Source organism: Microcebus murinus, chromosome 14, assembly GCF_040939455.1.
Source record: "Microcebus murinus isolate Inina chromosome 14, M.murinus_Inina_mat1.0, whole genome shotgun sequence".
NCBI lineage: Eukaryota > Metazoa > Chordata > Mammalia > Primates > Cheirogaleidae > Microcebus > Microcebus murinus.
This window is the reverse complement of record NC_134117.1, coordinates 72,522,396-72,540,122: the sequence shown is the minus strand read 5'-3', so window position 1 is coordinate 72,540,122 and position 17,727 is coordinate 72,522,396. Positions and strand designations below refer to the sequence as shown.

General features: G+C 54.8%; 1 protein-coding gene across 1 annotated transcript; it reads right to left on the bottom strand.

The window, feature by feature from the left end:
* Positions 1-243: 243 nt before the first annotated feature.
* Positions 244-12,678, bottom strand: LOC105863934 (growth/differentiation factor 10). The gene is made up of 3 exons (XM_012751516.3): positions 12,063-12,678; positions 2,892-3,823; positions 244-1,196 (listed from the first exon to the last, which is right to left on the bottom strand). The coding sequence occupies exons 1-3, from the start codon at positions 12,382-12,384 to the stop codon at positions 1,005-1,007; spliced, it is 1,446 nt and encodes a 481-aa protein (XP_012606970.2). The 5' UTR covers positions 12,385-12,678; the 3' UTR covers positions 244-1,004.
* Positions 12,679-17,727: the final 5,049 nt, after the last annotated feature.

Sequence of the window (17,727 nt, the reverse complement as noted above, 5' to 3'; positions counted from 1 at the left end):
CCTGGGTCCCTGTCCAGTCTCGCTGGACACCAGCCCAGGTTGGGGATTTGCAGGAAAGAATACGTGGGGCAGGGCCCTGGGAAGCACGGGAGCCTCTGGGTTGTTGGAGCCTGAGAAACACACAGAGAATACGGAGCTGGCCAGCAGGAGGGGTCCTCCAAGGACCCTTAAGGTGTCCCCAGAAGCCATCCAGGTGCTATACTTACAGATGGGGAGTGAGCAATTATTTTGGAGTGAGTGACATTCAGTTTTTCAAGATACCACTGTACCTTTAATTTATTAGCTTTTCATAAAAACACATAACGTACACAATCTACAGTATAGAAAGTATAATTTACAAAAATATAAAATCTTGGTTACTTTTTAGTATTCGAACATATTATCATATGTGTTATTTCAATATGCACGTCCAAACACTCACATTTACTCAGCATGATTACTTCTTCTTCGGGGAATCGTGGCAACTGCCTCCTTTTTTGTTGTTATTTTAAAATAAAATATATGTTAAGAAAAAGAACATTGGTTACATGTGCATACTTTATGTATAAAGCTTTTGCAGTGGAGTTTGGAAGAAAATACCCATTTATACCGTTATTCTTCCAGGGTGGCTATGTGGCCCCAAGTGTTTAAACTGAGCACTAAACAGAGGCTCTTCCCATGGGAAAGGGGTGTGGGCCGTGAAATCTGCATAGCCTTCTTCCTCAATTATGACATGATGATCACATCTGGCCAACACTGGGCATGTTCTGTTTTCAGGCCTTGAGGACGGTGGGTATTGTGGGTACGAATGACGGGCAACCTTCAGGCCAGGGCTAATCCCAGATTCCCGAAAGACCCCAGAATGATGCCCCAGTGGGCAGATCTTCCTGGGCCCCAGCAGCAACGCCTGTGGTCTCGAGAGCCCTGTGTCTGCAGCTGCACCCCTAGTCGAGTCCTGGTCCCACAGGGCTCTAAGAACACAGCTCTGCCATGTGGCAGAGGCTTCCTTCCTCCCTGGAGCTGTCTTACCGGCAGGCACAGGTCTCCACGGACATGTTGGGGTACACCTTCAGAACCACATTCCGGTTCTCATCCAGGAAAAGGACCCCAAGGGAATTCATCTTGTCAGGGACACAGCAAGGCTCTGGGATTCCAGGGACAATGCCCACAGCCCTGACAATACTCTGGATGGTGGCATGGTTGGATGGGCGGACAACCTGCAAGGCAAGAAAGGAACAAGGTCACCTCAGCGCTCTGCCCTCACCCACCACCCATGCTGTCCTCCCAGCCCCAGGCCATGTTGCACCAGTGCTGTTCCTTGACGGAGACCACGGAAAAGGCGCCAGCCTAGATTAAAGGGCGAGATCCGGGGCTGGGGACAGGCTTCCTCTGCAATCTGCCACACGCTGAGCCCAGGCTGAGGTCTGCAAGAGCCGCTAAGCCTTCCTGCCCTTCTGGCCTCCATGAGACGTCACATGCCTTACGCAGCACTGGCCACTTGGGGGCGCTTGAGTGCCACACATCCCCAAGGAGCGTGAGAAACGGCAGAAACTGAGCAGAGAAAGCCGAGGGAGGGCCCAGCCAGAGCCGCCTGCAGTCTGAGGAGCCAGGAATTCTTCCCGTGTGATGGTATTCTAGTGACTACCTGAAGGGCCAGTGTGCTGGCTGGGAGCTGACCTTCTCCCGGTGCTACTTTACCTGCATCGGCCCACGCCGTCATCCTGCCAACTTTATGGGGTGGATATTACTTGCATTTTACTGGTGAAGACACTGAAGCTTAAAATGACTAAGCAACTCGACCAAGACCCTCAGTTAGAAAGAGGCTCGGCTCAGAGACCGTGCCCACCTCCAGCGGGAGGGACCGCGTTGGCTCGTCTCCAGCCCGAGTGCCGCGTGCAGCACAGTGGAGGAGGGAGCCTGTGTGGCGGCGGGGAGGAGACGCGGGCAGGACGCCTGCACTCGTGGGTCCCGGAAGGTGGGGAGGCAGCCTCGGGGGGCCGGTGAGGTGAGGGGAGGCCGCCAGCCGCCAGCCGCAGAGCCCTGGCACTGCACGGCCCGGCTGGGCGCCCTCCCAGCAGATCGGGTCTCTGTGGGGCACCGCCCTTTCTCGAGACGCCCCCAACACCCCAACAGGTTAAGGCAGCCCCACACCTGGGTCTGGACTTTCCCAGCGGGCTGATTTATACGTTCAAACTGGGTTTATGCCCTGACTTCCTTTCTTGGAGGGAAAGGCGTGACCGGGATTCGGCAGAGCAAGCAGGAGGCAACCGGGCCCTGGGTGCCGAGGGTCGGCATCTCGGGGAGCCAGCCCGCCGCGGTGCAGGCCCCGGGAGAGGGACGGACGCGGCACAGCCCTGCCTGGAGGGAAGGTGAGCATCTGAAAGCCCTGGGCCGCACGACGGGTAAAACGGCCAGCGCCGCGTGCTGTGCAGGCTGCTGTGCACGGAGCGGGTTAGCTGCCGGGGTTCCTGCCCCGAGCGGGAGGGAGGAGCAAGCCCACACGGGGGAGAGCCACCGGGGCTAGCGCCGTGCTGGTCGCAGACACCCAAGCCCTGGGGTCCAGGCCAGGAACGGAAATGACAGCCTTGGTCAGGATGCGGCTTCTGGGACCAGCCCTGTCCACAGGGCAGCACCCATTCGACTTTGCTGAGTGGTCAGGCTGTGGGAATGCGCGTCTAAAGAGGCGGAGACAAAAAGCACAGCCACACCCAACACCTCTGTGGGCTTTATCTGCCCAAGGAGCCACTCGGCCCCTGTGCTCTGCCTGGGATAGATGGGAGGAGTTGTTATCCCATTTTGCAGATGAGGACACGGGGCCCACGTGCCGAGGGACTTGCCAACAGCAGCAGAGCTGGGAGTCCGACAACAGGCAGAGCACGGTGGCACGACTCGTGCGGCCAGGTACACCCTACCTTGGGCATGGGGAACTCGCAGGCGCCCGCGCAGTAGTAGGCGTCGAAGGATTTGGGCGAGATGATCCACTCGTTCCAGCCGATGTCCGCAAAGTCCACCTTCAGGTACCTCCGAGAGCACACCCTTGGCTCGTCCCACTGCTTCCTCCGGGCTTTCTGCATCGTCTTCTTGTCGAAGTGCAGCACCTGCGATGAGGCCAAGAACACATCCTGGCCCTTCCTCCTGCGGTCCTTACGGCCTGGCCGCGGCTTCAGCGCGCGGAAGGGGCTGGGCCACAGCGCGTGCTCGTGGTAGTGCTGCGCGTGGGGCGCGCGCGCCGGCCTCTCGTCCAGCCCCGGCAGCTCGTTGTCCTGGAGCGGCCCGGGGACCTGCGCAGCCCGGCGCACGCGGGGGTCTGCCGAGCTGTTGGGGGCTGCGCGTGTCTCGGGGTCTCCGGCCGCGAAGGGGTCGTATCTCTGCAGCGTCACCGCCACGCTGTTGGGCTCCGAGATGGCCAGGTCGTTGGCGTAGACGAGGATGTAGGGCACGTGGGGCCCGGGACTGGGCACCCCCGCCTCCTGCTCCCCGGAGTCCAGCTGGGCGGAGAGGAGCAGCTCGCTGTCCCGGCGGGCAGCCTTGACGATGGGGGAGATGTCCTTGGCCTGCCACAGGGCGTGCGGCTGCGGCGCCAGGGCCACGGCCCCGCGGAGCAGCCCCTGCGCGGCCGGGTTCCACGACAGGCTGCGGAAGAGCAGGTGCCGGCGCGCGGGCGGCGGCCCGGAGGGCTGCAGGTGGCACGAGACGTTCTTGGCCCGCAGCTTGCACAGCCCCTCCCGTGCTCTGGGCCACCTGGGCGGCTCCCAGTAGAAGTGGAAGGTGGCCGTGAGGATCATTTCCGAGTCCTGCAAGGACGTCAGGTTGAAGAAATACACGGCCTTCTGGTTGACCACTTCTGCGAGGGAAGGACAGACCCCTTAGGTTCTCCCCTGGATGGTCCTTGTGCCCGCAGGGTCTCCTACCCTGCTCAGGAGAGAGGGCAACGCCCCCTGACCGAGCCCTCCAGCCCCCCCCCCCCTTTTCTTTCCCTATCCCCTGCAATCCTCTTGTTAAACCAACGAGGGCGCCCCTTGGGATCCTGAATGAACAGCTGAAGAATTGAGGTCATAGAGGTTGGGGACTGCCAATATCTCGCTGCAAAAAATGAAGGGGGAGGGGAAGGGGTAAGAAAAGAAAAAGTAGCAGACAGGGTGGGGGCTCAGGCCTGCTGGACCCTAAAGGCCCTGTCCCCTCCTGCACTCTACAGCCTCCCAGTGAGCCAATGCCACTGACACCTCAGTCAGGGTGATTTGGGTTGGGTCCAAGCCCCATGTCAGGGCAGCCCCTCCTGTATTTGCACGGCCCTCTATTTTATGCAGTTAGTTTTTAGATGCAATCATTAAATGCAATTTACGTCAAATGTCACCACTCTTCCAAATGAGGTGAAATGAGCCCACCCTTATCCCTTTTTTTTTACTGCATTCTGAGCACCTTCTAAGGGAAACTGAGGTTCAGAGTACAGCCATTTGGGCATCTTTGCTTCTTCCCCTGATCTTTGTTTTGTCTGAGGGCTTTAAGATTGTTTGACAAAGAAAGAGCAATGTCAGGACTGCACAAGGTCACTGGACAAAATGTCCAAGGTGCAGGTTGCTCTCCAGAGGCCTGAACCACAGTAAGGAACTGGATACCTCAACCCTCACTTCTGTAGCTTGGCTTCTGGCATGAGAATGCTCCAGCCTCTGCTTCCCCAGGGTTGCTGACCACTGTTTCCTTGCTGCCCGGTTCCGCTGGGTGATATCTAAGGGACCCAGGCCAGCACAGCCTCCTCTGCACTGCCAGGAAGCTGCCCCAGCCCTGGCAGCAGCAGGAGCTCTCTCCAAAATTGCCAAGTCCTCTCCAGGCTTAGGAGGGGAGGAGGGCCTTTCCTGGTGTCTCCTGGAATGCTGCACACTAGCAAGAGACCAGAGCCAGTGGGGTTGGCTTCCTCCCTCCAACTGCTGGGAGGTCCCAGGCCCACAGGACTTGTGGGGACAGTAGGCTCTCCAAGGGGCATGGGTTGGGGTCATACCTCTCTGACACTTGTATCCACATGATCAGCTGCAATTTTTTTTAACCCAATCCTTCAATCTAATATTCTTTGTTTCTATTGGGAAGAAGGCATAATTCGATTAGGGATTTTCAAATACTCCTAAGCGACTATGGGAAGGAGGAAGGAACAGAGAGAAGCATGTCTGTGCAGGGCCTGAGAAATAAATGCCAGTTAAGGCTTATGTGATACTCCGAAGACATTATCTTATCTAGTCCTGGCAACAAACCCACCAGTACAGTGTCACAGCCCCTCATATGCCCCACACATAAGAAGCAGCACAGGGTCTTGGTGCACATGTAAACTTGGCTTCCCGAAACACTGTGGCCTTGAATGAATGACCTTGAGTCTCACATTTAAACTAGCACCCCACAGGATTCTGGCCATCAGGGGGGTTTGGGAAGCCCCAGCACTTGACAGCTCACTCAGGTGGCTGTGGTTGTGTATCTGTAGCGTCCAGGGTGACCTGTGGGCAGGGTGAAAGCTCACCAACAATGCAACACTCACACTCCAAGCTAGAAAACGCCCTAGGAACGAAGCTCCCAGGCCCCAGTGGGACCACACCATGCTCTGAGCCTTGCTTTCCTCATCTCCTTCACAGGGACAACAGACTCCATCTCACATGATTGTTTGGAGGATAAATAGCATATGTAAAGTGCCAGGCACAATGGAGTACCATGCTTCCCTGCCACTTGCATCTAAGGAACTGAGGCCAGCAGAGCAAGCTCCTCCTACACCAATTCAGGTACCTTCCATGCACCCATCCAAATCGGAGCTGTGACCCAGCTAACATGGCAGACACATTTTTCTCTTATCTAGTTCCAGTCTTGACTCCTCGCTTGTTCTGCTAACAGATTCTGAGTGGGGGGAACCTTAGAGAACATGCAAAAGGAGGCCTAGCTCACTGTGGCTTGAATGCCTCTGGACAGAGGTGCTCACCCCTCCCGGGGCAGCCTGCTCAGGGAAGACCCTCCCTGCTGGGAACCGTGTAGGTGGAGTTGGGTCACCCCCAAGCCCCCCACACAAGGAGCCAAGACTTCCCTGTCTGGATGTGCCTGCATACACAGTGCAGGGGCCCCAGGCTGTGGCTGAACGAAAGGGCATCAACCTGAAGTCTCTCCATTTAGAAAAGCCCAGGCCACAAAGGAGAAGCTCCTGAGAGAAGTCCCTATTTCCCATGAACTGTGCTGGTGTCTCATGAGGGACCTTTCACCTCTCCTTTCTCCCTCCCTCCCTTCTTCTCTCTTTTTTTCCCCTTCCCCCTTCCTACCACCCTCTTTTCCTTTCTTCCTTCCTTCCCTTTCTCCCTTTTCCCAAGAAACATTTGCAAAAGTCCTACTCTGGGCTAAGTGTTGGGGGCTGACTGGGGTCATGGCAAAGGGGGTGGAAGGTGCCCTGGTGGAGCTCTGCCCAGTGGGGAGGCAGCCTGGCCTGGTGCAGCCTCCTCTCATGGCACAGTTTCACAGAGCACTGTCCAAGTGAGGCCCCAGTATGTGGGGTGCATTCAACCATGGTTCACCCCTGGCTCAGAGCCCTCTACTGCCCCCAGATAAAACTCTACCCCTTGCCAAGGCCCTCCTTGGTCTGGCCCACCCACCTCTCCAACTTCATCTCTCACCCACCCTCCCCCTATGCCTCTGCCCTGTGACACTGGCCTTCATTTCCTTCCCCTATGTGGCTTCTGTCTCAGGGCTCAGCCTCACTGCTCTGTCTGCCTTCACAAGCTCCCCCATCTAGGTACCCCCAGGCCCTACAGCAGCGGGTCGCCTGGCTGTCGCCTGGAGGAGCAGCCCCAGCACTTAGCCCCTGCTGCCTTTGCCCTCACGGCACCTCCTGCCGTGGTGGTGTAGACTGACTTGTTTATGGCTCATCTTCCCCCAGAGCACAAACTCCAAGAGGACAGGGCCACGTTTTGTTCCCTGCTGCACCCCTAGACCCTAGCACAAGCCCTGGCTGACAGCTGGTGCTCAGAGACACACGTTGAGTGATGGGCTCTTGTTTTAAACTTGCCCAAGCAGGGACAGGGGAGGAGTGGGCAGTTCATAGGGGGTTCCTGGCCCTCTGCCTTGGAGCGCATTAACTACATCCTTAAACAGTCCAGAAAGCCTCATTCTTTGGAAAGAAACAACTGGTGATGCAAATCCAACTGCAGACACTGGGTGGCCAGATCATTAGCCACTGACTTCCCCTGGAGCCTTGGGTTTTTCATTTTTAAATAGGAATAATATTGTTTCTCTGAACAGAACTAGTTTACAGTGTTCAGAGCACCGAGCGTATGTGCATGGCCCTGCGCTGAGTGTTCTTGGGTCTCTCATTCTGTGGGTGAAGAACTGGAGATTCAGAGAGGGCGTATAACTTGTTTACATAACACAGCCAGCAAGGGGCAGAGCCAGGTGTGTCTGACCCCAGCCCACACCCCTTGCCCCCATGTGCTCTGGATGTGACCATGGTCTGCCAAAGAGTGAATGGACAAAGATCACACACTGTGCACTGCAACATGCATGTCAAACCCAAGTCATTGTGGGGATGTTTTTGAGTTCTGACTCTCTAAGAAGAAACTGACTTAATTTAGGCAAGTTGATCTCTCTATGGATCTTGGGAATTCTCAGGATTGTGACCAGGACCACTTTGATGGGCACTCAGTGTCCTTCCTAGGGAAGGGGAGGTGGCACTGGGGAGGGGCCTCCTGGCCCAATGGTCTCTCCAGGCTCCCTGCTGGCAAACCCTCAGGCCAAGAGTAGCTCTTCACACAGGTGCAGAATACAAGTCACCTGGAGGTTGGTGCCCTCATCATTGGCCCTGAAACCGCCCTCAGGTTGGCCAGAGTGAGAGTGCTGAGTGAGGGCAGAGTGGAGATGAAGCACCACCAGAAGCCACAGGAAGGAAGAGCATCACTGGCCAGCGATGCTGTGAAGAAGGGCAGGGGACTAGCAGGTACTGAGCATCTGTTTCCTCGCAGGCTTCAGGGATGGGGTTTAACTCCTGTTTGCACCTCTTACTAGCTATAGGGCCTTAGGCAAGTCATGCCCCAGTTTCCTCATCTGTAAATTAGGCAGAGTAGTTGTAGGAACCACCAAAAGTTGCTGTGAGATCGGCTCTGCAGAGCCCACCCAGCACGGTGTCTGCACCCAGCAGGAGCTCAGATACCTTGCAGGTGGCCCCAGGAGCTGCAGCCACCCTCAGGACAGCATACCTTTACCCACCCCCCAACTCTTCTCAGTGGGAGGCCTGATACCCTCCAGCAGGAGCCTGAGAACTCCCCTCCCGGAATCCTCCCTTCCCGCCCCTCCTGCTGCTGACCAATCTCGGGGCCTTGGTGGCTCTGCATCCAGTGCGTCCTGCACAGCCACCCTGAACTCAGCGTTCCCACCCACCCCACCCCACCTTCAGGCCTGGCCTCAGCCACACCAGTGGCCCCAGAATTTTGTCACCCCTATGCCACACATGTACCTTGGAAGCAAACCATGTATTAGAGGTGGAGGTTCTTTACCTCGACCTCTCCTGTGGAAAGAGCCTCTGCAGATCAGCAGGAAAAAGACAAGGACCCCAGTGGGAGGAAGCAGTTTCCACAGGAAAACTGCAAGGGGCCAATAGCCATGGGACACAGTTCAGACAATCAGTAATGAAAAAAGGTAATTTCAAATGGGAATGCCTGCACGCTTCCCCTGCATGTTGAAGATATAATCCCATGAGGGTAAAAACATTGTAAATACGTATATATCCCTGTCCCCTCTCTCTCCTCTCTCCCTGACAGCTCTATGCTCCCATACTGTACACTGCCCCATCGCCTACTGGCACACTCACGATTCTCATGGCCGGCTCTTGATGGCCTGGATGCCACCTACTTGTCCAGCTCCACCTCCTGCCTCTCCCTCCTCACAGTACTTCCTCATTAAAACCAAACTCCTCGCAGTCCCGGCATACAGCGCGGGGCTTCACTTCCACACCCTGCCAGCACCACCTGCCCTTCCAAGTGGGCTGGGCCGGGTGCTCTGCTAAGGCTCCCTGGCCCCGCCTGCAGACCCCGCCCACCAGGCCCACCACCCTATTCTCCTGCTTACTTCCACCTGCCCTGCCAGCTCTGGAGCTTTTCTGAGAAAGGCCAATACACTATGTGTCTTTGTGTCCTCCAAGCTTATAGCACCTGCCACCAAACCAGGGGCTTAGGAGATATTGGGTAACCAAGGAACTTGACTTTTGGCATTCTTGACAGATGGGTATGTAGTACTACTCTCATTGTAGAGGTGAAGAAAACAAGCTCAGTGTATCACACTGGTAGGTGGTGGAGCTTAGATTTAAACATAGGTCATTCAGTGGGAGTGGGGGGTGGTCCAGCCTTACCCCTTAGGGTCAAGCTCAAAGGTGCTCTCCACGAAGCAGACTTAATAGGGAACAAAGTGCACTTCAGGGAGCAATGAGGGGAGGGAGGAAAGGGGTGCTGGTGTAATTAAAGTAAGAGCTAATAAATTGTTGGCACACGTGCCAGGAATGGTTTGAGCACTTGACATATCACAGTTCCCATTTTAAAAAGTCCTACAAGCAAGGCAGCATTAATAGCCCCGTTTTAGAAGTGAAAAAGATTGAGTCATGGACAAGTTTAGTCCCTTGCCCAGGTCACAGAATTGGGATTTGGACCTTGCCAATCCAGCTCACAGCCACACTTGCCAGCTGAGCTACATTGCTCGGTGGCAGGCGAGTAACACAGCCACTGTGCCAAGGGTGGCATCGATGCGTGCGTTTGTTGTTTGGAAAGAGGTGCCGCCCCACTGAGGCAGCAGAGACCCACCATCGTGGGGTAGCCTGCTACTGGTATGTTCCAGGACCACAGCTGAGCCTCCCGTATCAGTGGCTTCACCCATGAGCTGAGGTCCCTGCCGAAGCTCACGCCTTCTCACAGAGGGGCCAGTGGTCAGGAAGCAGGCACATCTGAGGGCTGGCAAGGGGCTGGGTATGAAACAGCTTAAATGAATCAAGTGGGGGGATGGAAAACCAATGTGCCTGGGCCTCCACTCTATACCAGGCATGAAACCTACATTATCCCGTTGAATGCTCACCTCCTTCCTGTACACACAAGGAAACTGAAGCTCAGAGAGGTAAAGTAACTATGCCACTGCACCCAGCCAGCAGCTAGTGACGCTGGGATTCATGCCCAAGTTTGCCTCAGGGTTCCAAAGAAGAAGGATGTGTCAGACAGCTCCAGACTGTACCAGAATTCTGATTTCCCAGATTTGTCTGTTCCACACTCCCCCTCCCAGACATTGGGCTTAGTTCTGATGGAAATGGTGAGGGGTAGGGATGGCAGTGAGAACAACAATGGCCTTGCAGACAAGAGGTGACAACCACTGCCACTGTGAATAACACCTCCCACCTCAGTTTCCTCGTCTGTAAAATGGAAGTGCTGGATTGAGGTCCTATCTCCAGGCCCTTCTGGGGGCTAACGCCCTGTGCTCCACTATTGTACTACCCATTCTGCGAAAATGCCCCTCCATGCCCGGCAGCAGCACGTGGGTGGGCTCGGAAGGGTATGTTCTTCCCTTGCTACAGCAGTGACCTTGCTGGCCTTGCTTCCTCAATTGAAAGGATTCAAGTTTGAGTTAATGGGCAAGGAAGGTCAAGTTCAAATCCATATGAGCGCAGAGTACTTAGCACATTGCTTTGTACTCCCAGGAGAATAACATGCACCAACACCTAATCTGGCCAGTACTGGGTTCCAGGTTTACACATATTACCTCATTTCACCTTTCCTGCCACCCTGCAGGGGAGGAACTGGCAAGCCTTGTCCATTTTATAGATGAATGCACTCAAGGCCACATAACTTGAGTGCTTTACAGAAGGTCATATTAATGCCAGATGATTCTTAAGTGGCTTAATTTAATAATGTTGCTCCAGAAATGGACCCCAGGTGGTGAATAAAAGGTACCAGGGGGATGGAGTTAGACTCGATTGGCCTGGAGTCCAGGGACACTGAACCAGGGAGTCTGCTCAGTGGAGGACAAGGGCACGGGCCTCCCTGTGGCAGGTGCTCCCCAGCCCGCAATTATGGGAGGCTAAGCTTCCCACTTCTGGATCTGAGGCCACAGATCTTACCTCAAGTGACACAGCCAGGGAGCAGCAAGTGACATCTGACCCCAGGCTGTCTGGCCCCAAAGTTGGGCTTGTCCCCTCCTCTCAGGAGGGGGGCTGCAGACTGAGGGTTTTCTCCTGATGAATGGCCTAATCCCCCACAGGGCTGCAGGGGACCCCCACCCACATTTTCTGGAACAGCATTCTGCCACCAGGAGTAGTCACTATGACAACCAAGGTCTTCCCACACCCCTGCATCCCCAGCTGCATCTCCTCTCTGTCCGCGCAGGGCCTGCAAAGGCTGCAAAGGCTGATAGGCTAATTGAGGCTGGAGCCTGGAAGGTTCTCTGGACAGGGCAGGGAGGGCCTCCGCTCAACCCCAGCCAGGGATCAGGAAAAGCGGGAAGGCGGGGCAAGGACAGAGAGAGGTGGGGTGCTCTCATTGCCCATACTTCTGGACCCTTCCTCAAAGCCCTGTAGTCTGAACACTTCATGTCCATGCCTGAAAGTCCTCAGCCCCAGGCCTCCCGCGGCCTTCTCAGTCCACTCTGTTCCCTGCTACAGAAACCCTAACTGCCCCCGCTGGAGCTTCATGCTTCCTGCCTGGCTCACTGCCTGGCACTGCCACCAGGGCAGCCTTGTGTCCACCTGACCATACTGTCCTCATCTGCCAAGTGCCATTGCAACTGACCCTATGACACAGGTATTCGCCCAGGCCATGTCCCCTCTCCACCTGTGCGCGAGCCTTTTGTACGGGGTAGTGGGTAGTCTGTGGTCGGCGAGAGTGGGAGCACCCCCGGGGCAGGAACACTGTGCCATGCTGGGCCACTCTGGTGTCCCCACTGGAGCTTCAGCGCCTGGCGTAGAGAGCTCAGGAGATTGTTAGTGAAAGAACGAATGACGGGATGAATAGAAGGAAGAGGGAAAGCAGAGGCCCAGGGTGGGGAGGACGGCCCAGTGAGGAAGGGAGAACAAGAAGACGGGTCCTCCGGGCACCTCTACTTACCCAGCCGGGCCCGGAAGCTGCGGACTGTGTTGCCCCCTCCTGGCCGCGCGCCCCGCCGGCTGTACTTCTCATAGAGTCTGAGCATGTGGACAGCGACCACGTCCTGGGCGACAGGGCCCAGCGTGGCGGCCGAGTCCCCCAGGGGTCTCTGGGGGTGCTTGTCCCCCGGGAGCCCGTGGGCGGCCGCGGACTGTGCGGCCCTGGCAGGGGCTGTGTGGCTGCCCCCCGCGCCCCGGAGCAGCAGCAGAAGCAGCGGCGGCAGCAGCAGCAGCAGTTGAGGCCCCGGTGGTCCCGGGCTGGTCCGAGCGGGGCCACGAGCCATGGCGGGGCGAGGGCGGCGAAGGGCAGGAGCCCAGGAGGAGGGAGAGCGTGGGCGCACCGGAGGCTGCGGGCCGACCCCGCGGTGGGAGGGCGCGCGGGGAGCCTGCGAGCTGGGGCGCGGGGCGCTGGGTACCAGGCTCCGTGCGGGGCGAGGGGCGGAGCGGGGCGGGCAGCAGGGCGCGCGGTCGGGCAGTCCAGGCCGCCGGAGTCCCCGGCCAGCGGTCACGGCCGTCCGGAGCAGCGCAGAGCCGAGCCGAGCCCGAGTCGCCGCGCTGCCTCGGCAGACTCGCGCCGCGAAACTTTGCAGCCCACCGCGCGCCGGCCCGCGGGCTCGAGGGGCGGGGCGGGGCGGGGCGGGGCGGGGCGGCGCCCTCGGAGGTACCCGCTGCGCGCCCGACCGCTCCGGGCTGCCGCAGACAGGGCCGTCCCCGGCCGGCTGCGGTGTGCGTGCGCCCGAGTGTGGCGGCGTGCGCGCGCCGGGGTGTGCGCCCGCGAGTGTGGGGGCCGTGGGCGTGGGCGAGCATTCTCCCCGATCCCCTCCCTAGAGTCCGAGCCCCAGCCCCGCGGCTGGCTCCTCGGTGGCGCCACAGCCTGGCTGGGGTGCAAGGGGGCTGGGCGGCGCTTGCAGGGGGCTGCCTGCTGGGTTGCCCTGCAATTGCTTGTGATGGCTCTGTGGTCGCAAGATGACAGCTCCCCAGTGAGGACCTGAGAGGGGATGTGTGTGAGCCCAAGTGCCTGTGAGTCAGTGTGTGTCCAAAATGCAAGCATGCAGGGAACACGGACCTTCCCTGAGCAGGCCGTGAAAAGAAAGCCCTCACCCCAAAGTTCAGTCAGCCTAAGGCAACTGGAACAAGATCCTGATTAAATTCAGAATTAGCTGATTAACTGACCCTTTATTTGGCAACAAGGATTGATGAAACACATCAAAGGTCCTTATTAATCTTTGGACATGTGGCCTTCAGGATTGCAGAAAAAGGACATGCTTTCAATTTGCTTTTAAAAACATTTCCAAAGTATCAGAGCAGGCGGAGAGAAAGCAGTGGCTTTCCCAGGAAGGGTTCCCAGTGGAGAGAGGGTACAGGGAGTCCCTGGCTACTGCCCCTCACTTCACCCTGGGTCCTGAGGGTCCTGCACTTTGTCTTGACTCTATCAGGGCTTCTTCTCTATGGATAGAATTCAGGCGCTCTGTGAACTTCATGGGGAAAATTACATCTTTATTTTCACTAACTATTACTAAAACATAGCACTTCCTAATATAAACGCAGGAAACCAGCCACAGTGATGTCAGCAACTCTGTCAACAACGGGCACCGTCCCTAGATATTTTCATGTCACAGAGGAGTTGCTGCAGATTTTTCAAAGTATAGTTTGTACTCATCACTGCTTTGAAATTGTAATGATTGTTGGGCCCGGTTGCTAGTTGGTTAATGAACTAATACAAAGAAACATATATTATGTTACTGTGTTGCAAAGTTGTTTTTAAAAAATATTTTTGATAACTGTATTTTAATTTTATTTTGCTTCCTTTGTAACCCTGAATATTTTATTTCATACATTTAAAAACATTCTTTTGAGAAGGGTTTCACAGGCTTTACCAGGCTAAAAAGGGGCCCCAGGCCCACCCAAAAAGTTTAAGAATTGTTGCAAGAGAAGGAAGGGTCATCTTCAAATCCATGCTCTTCCAGAAAGAGTCCCGAATACTGTCTATGCTACATGTCAAAGGACTATTTGCAAACTTGTGAACATGGTGTTCTTTTTACTTGGTAAGTTTGGGCTCTGTGAGCCAAAATAGTTACTTTTCTTGGAGGGCTCACAATGCAATAATTGTAAATTGCTGGAAAAAGCTTCTGTCGGTGTGTAAAACACAACCCATTTGTAATTTTTCACAATCTTGCAGTGTCAAATTAGAGGCCATTCCATTAAAAGCTTCTGAACCTCAGGCCTGTAGCCTTTGGAAAACTAGAGAGAAGCATTTTATTTATTTTGAAAATTAGCTCTCATTGCGTTCAACTTCCTATTAGTATAAATCCCATTTGTTCTGTGAACTGGTTTTCAGAACTGGTTTGCCTAAGGTGAGATGATCAAGTTGCAGCCTGGGATTGATGTGTCTCTCTTTATAAGTGATCCGGAATGAACTGTATTTTACTGCTCCTCCCCCCACCCCACCCCCACTTCCCTCCTTCTCCATGTGCCCCTTACTTCCCCTCTGCCCCCCTCTCTCCTTCTCCCCGAGAATGCCTCTGACCTGCACCGGCTGGGGGTAACCTCTGCTCATGGGTAGTTTTGTTTCTGCTGGGGCCATACACAATCGAGGCCTATGAAAAGGAGGGTGAGTCTGCAGGAGGCCCACACAAGCTGGGCTATTCGGATCCATGTCCATTAAAGCCTTCTGGCTCTCCTTAACTCATTCTGGCTCCATTCAAGCCAGCCTGAGGGTCAGGCTTTAGCCAGCACTAAAACCTGTAGGGTACAGATTCTCTGACATTGTTGGGAGGGAATTAAGGCATCAGCCAGGGATGGCTAATATTTCTTGCCGCATTTTATTGCCGAGCAGCGGGACTGTAAAGTCTTGAACACAAGCACTGTGGCCCCCTTCCTGTAGCTGGGATGATGGGATAAAAACGTGTTTGGTGAAGCAATTCAGATTACCACTGGGCCACATCCTCGCTGGCTCCCAGCACAGCCCTCAAAACTGCATCGCTAAGACAAGAAACAATCTCTGTGCAATTTCAGCTCATGCAGAACGGTGTTTCTAGCATGGAAATGAGGCTAATTGTGGAGTTTGCCAACGAGAATGTTTTGTTTTTAATAGCTCAAGCCGCAGCTCAAAATAAGGCTTGAGATGGCAGACTGGGGGCTCAAGTCTTCAGGTCTATGGTTTCTGACAGCTTCCTACACAGTCATCCTGGTCCTGGAAGTATAGTACACGGTGATTACCAGGGGTACAAGGTCTTCAACTTGCCAATTTGGGTGGGGAGCACCCTCTCCAGAGAGGTGAAAGGTGCTTCGGGGACCCTCAGTCTTCCAGGCCTCTTTGCCTGGCACTCTGGGGTAGCAGGGTTTCCTTCCGGAAGTCACAAGCAAGGAGTGAAGACCCCTAATAGTTATGAAGCTGAGTATGAAGCCTGAGTAAGGAAGAAAAGCAAACCCTGGTTTGTTCTGAAAAGCAAGCTCATTTGGTTTCATCAAGAACCTCTCCCCAAATAAATAGCAAGTGAAATGTTCCCAAGCAATTGTTTCATGATATTATCCAGTTAATTTGTGGCAGAGCCAGTTTGTGACTCTAAGCAGCTCTGTAACCCAGAGGCAGCCCCACCACCTCTCTGGAGTCCTGGAAGCCTCTTGTGTAAAAGAGAAGGCTGACTCCACACCCTGCGTCTGGGCCTGTGGCCTCATGTCAATCCATTCTTGGAAGTGAGAGAGTTTACAAACATGAATCTGTGGAATCAAATGGGGCAGGTACATGGCCCTATGTCCACTACTGTCTAGTTGTGTGGCCTTGAGCAAGTGAGCTGCCTTCTCTGGACCTCGGTTTCTTCAGCTCCAAGGTGGAGACATGAGCAGGCTATTATGAGGACTGCAAGGTTTTAATGTGAGATGGTGCTAAATTGCATTGGTCATTGTGACTGCTCTTTATTTAATGTATGAAAGAGTTTGTGGCACATTTAAGGTGGATTCAGGCTCTGGGAGATTTGGTGAGAGATTCGAGCCTGGCTATTCCTTGCTCTGCAGAGAAAATACATTGCTTAGCACGCAGCACCAAGAGCTGAAAAGGAACAGATCAGATAGCACTTGCATGTTTCCTTGGTGAGGAAGTCCTAGACCTCTACCAAAGAACTATTATTGTCCATGTCTGTGGGTCCCTGTCCAAAAACTGGGAGGATGATTCACATCTAGATATTCAAAGCTCTTGCCCCTCAAAGACAAAAGAAATGCAAGTGAGTGCCTGTTCCCATTTGGGGCATGAGCTGTGGGACGCTCGAGACAAGAATCCCAGGGCCTCCCCAGGCCGCCCGGCCAGAGTGTAATAAATCTGTGAAATAACAAGCACAAAGGACTTTATAATCAATGACAGATTTTATTTTTGCTCTGGCAAAAACAATCCGTGGAGCTAACATTTTATAGGGAAATAACTACCCAGTTTGTGACTCCTCCTCAGCCCATATTCTCTTTCTTAAAGCTCAGAGAATCAAAGTCAGCTCCTCTGAGAACTGTGGCAAGCAAAAGCACGACTTCCCCTGGGCGGGAACCCAATTCTCCCGTTACTTCCTAGGGTGGCGCGGGCCATTCATTTCTGTTTTGCTAAAATATCCGTGACATGTGAATAAACCAGGATTACAGAACATTGTCTCGGTCAGTAATCTGAGCCGGCATGGGCTCTGGTTTGATGAAATATGGTGCTCTCTGAGCAAACATGGGAATTGGTATTACTTCTCGTTAAAGCTGAACAGTGGGACTATTTAGAACTGGTGCATGAATGCAGCACTGTGGGGAGTGACAATTTGAAGGGAGCTGATTTGGGGGAGGGAGCAGTTGTGTGTGTGTGTGTGTGTGTGTGTGTGTGTGTGTTGGCCAAAGCCAGCCAGTTAGGAGGAGTCTGCGGAAAAGTCAGCCAAAGGGACACTTTGGAAATTAGGACCCCTTCATGGCTGCACAGTCTCTTTACAACTCCAAAATAATCTGGCCCAAAACTTTTGCTCTCCTTTTCAGGAGGGACTAAGCCTATGTCCTTCTCCTGGCACTCAAGCCCTAACCATCTGGCCTAATCTGTTTTGGTTGAGTCTTTCTTAAGGCTGTCTTTCTGCCAGTCTCCTCCTGCCCAAGGGTCCTGAGCTGCCCTCATTCCCTCCGACCCCATTCACCTGGGTTGCTTTCAGGTGCTGCAGTGGACACACCACCCCATCCAGGACACAGGCATTCGTGTCCAGCTGCCAGGACTCTGTCTGCCGAGGGCTCACAGCAGAAGCCCTTCCAGGAGTTGCTGCTGCTGGCTGCAAGGAGCTGCCTCACTTGAAGTTATCTTGCTTCTGGGACAGCCAAATCCAACTACGTACCAGAGTGCAGCAGCCTGGATGGCTGTCCAGCTCCAGGACTCCCCATGGACTCTGCTGAGCCCCTGTTGCAGCTGTGTCGTGGTCAGCTTCTCTTTCTGGCCAGTCCTGTCCCCCTCACTCCCTCACAGGTGTGTTCCCACCAGCACTCTCCCAGGTACCTCTGTACTCACATTTCCAGCTCAGATTCTTTCCCGAGACACTTGCCCTGACATAGCCAGTGCCAGGAGTGATCTGAGGAAGGGGGCTTGGAGAAGGGAGCTGAGGCCTGAGTCATCTGCTGCCCAGTGGCAA

Excerpts from the sequence above, each read along its gene's own strand:
- LOC105863934 (XM_012751516.3), bottom strand. The coding sequence starts at position 12,384 with ATGGCTCGTGGCCCCGCTCGGACCAGCCCGGGACCACCGGGGCCTCAA. Across the intron at positions 3,824-12,062 it reads CAGCTTCCGGGCCCGGCTGG|AAGTGGTCAACCAGAAGGCC; the intron begins GTAAGTAGAGGT and ends CTTCCCTCGCAG. Across the intron at positions 1,197-2,891 it reads GCGAGTTCCCCATGCCCAAG|GTTGTCCGCCCATCCAACCA; the intron begins GTAGGGTGTACC and ends CTTGCCTTGCAG.